General features: G+C 38.7%; 1 protein-coding gene across 1 annotated transcript; it reads left to right on the forward strand.

Annotated features, from left to right (window-relative positions):
• The first annotated feature begins 932 nt into the window (after positions 1 to 932).
• LOC103307931 lies at positions 933 to 1434 on the forward strand. The gene is made up of 2 exons (XM_008180442.1): positions 933 to 1104; positions 1169 to 1434. Exons 1-2 carry the CDS (start codon positions 933 to 935, stop codon positions 1432 to 1434), a joined length of 438 nt encoding a protein of 145 aa, XP_008178664.1.
• Positions 1435 to 5768: the final 4334 nt, after the last annotated feature.

Consider the following 5768-nt stretch of genomic DNA (forward strand, 5'->3'; position numbering starts at 1 on the left):
CAAGATATCTGATACCTTAAAGATTAAAGGTATAAGTAATCGATAATAAAAGTTCAGTTTTAGGACGGGGTATCGAATATCTAGAACGTGCAATAACGATCGTAATGACGTGCGACAATTGCCGATAACGTTTTGACGGCCCATTACGTCTTTCTGACAAAAACACAGATATCCGAGATCCGACAGTATTGTAGACAGTGTCATCTGGCGTGTATGTTGTTTAGCGTTTTGTTTTTTCGTATTTTTGTTTTTTCGTATTTATTACTCATAATTTTGTTTAAATAAATAGTAGTAAATATTTAATATTTAAATATGGATGAGAACGTTATGAAGAAAAAATTTGATGATATTATATCTTCTATAATTACACAAAAACGTGATGACAACAAAGCGTTTTTAAGTTCATCCGAATATGACTGTCGTTTGGAGCAATTAAAATCATCAAAGTTGGCTTTAAATACAATTGGTATGAAGAAGACAATAAAAGATTATAGAATGGTACGTAAATTCGATATTTTAACTGTCAATGGAAAAGATAAACTCATCAAACCTGTAATTAATGATACCGTACTGTTCTATGTGACAAACGATGAATTATTTGATATTCTTCATTCGACTCATTCCGCAATTGGCCATGGTGGAAGAAATCGAATGAGCGCTGAGCTTAAAATGAAATATTCTAATATTACAAATGAAACAATAATGGTGTATTTAAGTCTTTGCGTACTCTGTCAAAAAAAATCATCAAATCCGAAAAGAGGACTGGTATCAAGTCTAAGTGATGGATACTGTGAAAATTATACTAAAGATGAAGAAAAAATTGGTCTGTTTTTTATATAATTTTTCTCATTAAATATAATTAAAAACATTTAAAATATTTTAGTTAACGAGCGACAAAACAAAATAACGAACGAACGAAAAAAATCAGTCTCATGTTTGCAGAAACAAGCAGAAAAGATGTTAAATCATCGTCATCTCGATTTGATCCACTCGAAATAGGTTCGACCGTTAGAGTATCGATACCAGATGTAGATCGTGCTCGCGGAGCTCCGCGTAATTTATTAGCAGTCGTTTTAGATGTCGAAAATGATCTTTACAAATTAGGTGAGTACCCTTATATAAATTATTCAAATATTTACAAAAAATGAATGTTATACTTTTAATATAGGTACTGAACATGGACACCTAAAACATAAATACACAAGATCTGAGCTAGTACCTTGTAAAGAAAAACTTCTCGACATACTTAAGTTCATCAAAGAAAAAGAGCTTACTCTTCGAGAGGCAGCAGGTTTGAGCAGTATTTCAGGCACTCAAGGGTACCAACGATGTCACTGCAAAACTAAATGTAAAAATAATAAATGTGCTTGTCGTTCTTCAGGCAAACTTTGTAATTCAAAATGCCATGGATCATTACCATGTGAAAATAAGTAGTTAATAATAATATATAATACAAGTACAACAATAACCATTTGTATAATTTTTTATCGTAAATTCCCGGTAATTGACGTAAAAATCTACTCATATAAATCAAAAATGGATATTAACGATATTTACCGATAAATTACGTAAATTATTATTTTTCGTCATTTACCATAACATATATATTATATTGTGTATGCATGTGAATAAATATTAATTACCTCATGTGTTACTCGTAAAAATTTATTTGAACCACTTGTATTTACTGAGTGGTTATGGTTTTGATACAATGATATTTTTGCACAAAGTGGAGGGTCCCTTTGTAAAAATGTATCATTCTTTCTTGTGTTGCGGTTATTTTTTTTAATTAGGATATCAATTTTGGCATTACACAATGTGTTTCTAGCAGTTTGTGTATCTTTTGCTTTATTTACTTTACTGTGCTGGCATGCCCAATACTTATGAAATACAACTCTAAAGAAAAACAAAAAAAAATTACTACCGTGGAGCAATATAATTATAAAATTAATTTTACTGAGGTACCTACCTTGATGGATTGTCTAGTTGTCCAATACGAATCCACTGCGTTTTTGTAAACTCTTGATAGAGCATGATGAAATGTTCAACTTCGTTAGCATCATTAATGTTAGCTCTAAGTATAAGAGCTTCCGAAATCTTTGTAGACAATGATTCATCGGATATAACAGCAAAAATATTATGATCATTTAAATAATTTATTAACTTATCCATAATTAAATGTGAATGATTGACTAACGATACATGTAGGTACCGAAAACGTATAGAATATAGGTACCTATTAGGCAAATACAATATAGTTCATGAAAATATTTAATAAACACTGAACGCGTACAAGTCACCGACGTCTGACGAATGACAACTACAAATAATTACGTGTAGATAAAAACCCCATTTTATAAATAGAATAGACGTATAGGCTCCCTATTGTCCTAAATTACAAATAAGTAATGACAAATGACAATGCTGATATCAAGTCAGCAAAATAAGTAAGTACTCAAATTTATAATTCTGAAAGAAAAACAGCCAGTTGATCGTAATTTTTTTAATATCATGTATTCTACAGAGTTATGTCGTCTAAAACTGAAATCCACGAGTTACTCTTAATTTTTTTTAAATTGACTTTTTTATGTTATATAGGTATATAAAATAGTTATGTAAATAGTTATATGTTGTATAATGTATGCATACCTGGATTAAATATTAAATTAAATTGAAATATACCTACTTAGAGCTACTTACCTACAATCTACGCATGTTAAATAAAACATAGGTACCTACCTATTTATCAATTATAAATAGTTAATAGTTCTGACTTGTATTAAAGCAAGATAACATTTAATCTTTAATAACAAATACCTAACTACTTTCAAAAAAAGGAAAAATCAATAAATGTAGAAAAACGTTTATATAGGTACACTCATAATTTATACTGAAGTAAAAATACAGTATAGTGTAGGTATTGTGTATGCGTTGCTTACACTAACTAGTCATATTGCTCACACATATTATTAGTTACCTATCAATAATAACTAATATGTTACAGCTACATTCTACATTTTTTTTTTAATGTTCTGTTTAATATGCAAATTTATAACATTTAAGTTTCACTATTAAAAAATTTTTTATGTTTATTTTTATTGCATTTCATAGGACATGAATATCACACTTGTATTATATTTAAATAATAATATCTGTATTTTGAAATATATAATATATTAATACTTAGTTAATTAGTACATAGTTTTAAATATAATATAATAACGTAATAATAATATATAAAGTATTATAATATAGGTAATATTTTAAATATATTTAAATAATTGATAATTGTTAATGCTGATAATAGAAAATCGCGCGAAATTTGAATTGGACCAATGAGAACTCGATATTAAAGAGCCGCGCTGTGGCGTCCTGGGTTTCCTAATACGCCACCCGGCAACCTTCCCCTAGACAGAGCTTGGTCTTTTAACCACAAGGTTAGCTCCCGCTAACTGCCACTCCGAAACCAAACCGCCGCCGACCACGCCACGACCAAGGTCGGGGCGGGCCGTCGTGTGAGGGCACACGCCAATTGCTCAGCGCCGCGGGGCTCCCCCACATCCCGAAGTACCATTCTCGCTCCCGTTAGGAAAGCACATCAATGGTGGGATGTTCCGGCCGAGCTTCGTCGGCTTGAGAGCCTCAGCTGTGATCCTGCCAAGATTTATGGTCGTGTGCCATGGGCTCATGGTTGGCCCTCACCAGCGGCGATCACCGCCGGCACGGTGGTCGTGACCCCCGAGTTAGAGGCTCGGTAGCCTATGCCGCGCCTCCCAGAGGCATCACCGAGGTGATCGACTCGCTCTTCATGGAGTCGCAGTCAGAACCCCCCGACACCCTAATCCCCGGGGGTTTCGGTGTGTCCGCGTCCCGGACGCCGGCCCCGCCTGGCCATTTCCCTTTCAGTCGCCTCTTACGACAAGCAGGGAATACTGATGCTGAATTCTGGACGGCCCCAGCAACAGGGCCGGACTCCTCGCCCTTGGCGCATGAGCACGCCCCTGGTCAGGACGCGCTCGAGCGTGCCCCGCCGCTTGTGCCGCTTACACCGTGAGTGCTCATCCGGGACATCCCGAGACTATGCACTTACACCGCCTGGTGTGGCTGCGTCCTGACCGTAGTCCATATTAAGGACATTATCTGTCGGACCTATTAACGAGCGATTTTCTCGCGAACCTTCTGAGTGCCTCGTATGTCTTTCTTGTCTTAAGGAAAGCTCCATTCCTGGGCGGCCAGCCCTCTTGTTCCGCGGCCATTACTGCCTTTAATTCTGTACGGTAAACTTCCGTTCTTGGGCAGCAATAGAGTACGTGCTGCACCGTTTCGGATCCGCACTTGCATCCACAGTTGGGTGACGTCACTAGTTTAAACTTAAACAGTTTGGACTTGAAGTCCCCGTGCCCAGTTAGCATCTGTATTTTGTAATGATCTAGCGGCATAGGCAGCATGTACCGCTCTCGCACACTAGGTATCATGGTCTTAGTCCACTCGCCTTTCTCTGTGGATTCGTATCTTTCTTGCCAAGTTGTAAATATCGTGGATTCATGGTCTTCGTACTGCCCTTGGGTAATCTCCCCTCTCTTCAGCTGTTTTTGGAGAGCGCTTTTCTCCACCTCTAAGTCAAGGGGTAGTACGCCTGCTACTACCGACAGACAGTTGGAAGATGATGTCCTATATGCTGCAGTCATGGCTAGCAGCGGTGGCCTTTGCATACTGCCGAGTTTCTTTATTGATTTTTTGAGCTTAGCACCTTCCGCCCATATTTCGGATGCATACGTCACTCTGGGTAGTAACACCCCTTTGTATATTGTCCTAGACGTTAGTTGGCTTATGCCCCAGTTCGCTGAGGCGAGGCTTCTTAGCCTGCTGTACAAGCTCTTAGATTTTTCAGCCAGCGACTCAATGTGGCTCCAGTATCCCTCTCTTGGGTCCAGGATAACCCCAAGGTACCTTACAGTGCCATCAGCTGTGATTCTAGGGGCAGCTGCATCCGTGTCGAACCCTATTGTGTATCCTGGTTTAACTCCACCCTTTATCGATATGACTTGAGTCTTTGTCGGGGAGAAGGACAGGTTATATTTCCTTGCCCAGTTCTTGATCTTGTCCAGATACCTTTCAGTTCTCGCCACAACTGTGTCATGCCTGGCTGCCCCTACCAGGAGGGCGATATCATCCGCATAGGCAATGACCTTCACATTGGGTTCTTGCTGCAGTCCTAGCAGTTCGGACATTGTAACCTTCCAGAGACTAGGCCCCAACTGCGATCCCTGAGGGCAGCCTCTCTCCATCTTCTTTTCATGTTTGTTTCTTTCCAAAGTCAATTGTGCCCATCTGTTTTCTAGATATGACTCTGTCATTCGGGTCGTGTTTAAAGAGGCGCCAATTTTCCCTAGCTGATCAAGCAGTGGACTCCAGCTTACGTTATCGAACGCCCCTGTTATGTCTAGGAAGGTGCCTATGACATGTCTGCTTTTGGTCTCATGGACCCATTGGTACAGTGTATCGATAGCCGTGATCGTGGACTTGCCCTGTACAAAGCCGTGTTGTTCTCCTATGTTATTTAGGCTTGTTTCATTTTCAATTTTCTTTATGATGAAGGTCTCTAGCGCCTTTCCCAGGACCGGGAGTAGGCTTATTGGTCTATAAGCTCCCGTAGTCGCCGGATCCTTATTCCCGCCTTTTGGAATCACAATGACATTAGCCCTTCGCCAACTAATGGGGAAGTAGCTTTCCCTGAGCGCTGTACCATAGAGTCGGGTCAGGGTTGC

The sequence above is a fragment of the Acyrthosiphon pisum genome, unplaced genomic scaffold, assembly GCF_005508785.2.
Source record: "Acyrthosiphon pisum isolate AL4f unplaced genomic scaffold, pea_aphid_22Mar2018_4r6ur Scaffold_20960;HRSCAF=22641, whole genome shotgun sequence".
Classification (NCBI taxonomy): domain Eukaryota; kingdom Metazoa; phylum Arthropoda; class Insecta; order Hemiptera; family Aphididae; genus Acyrthosiphon; species Acyrthosiphon pisum.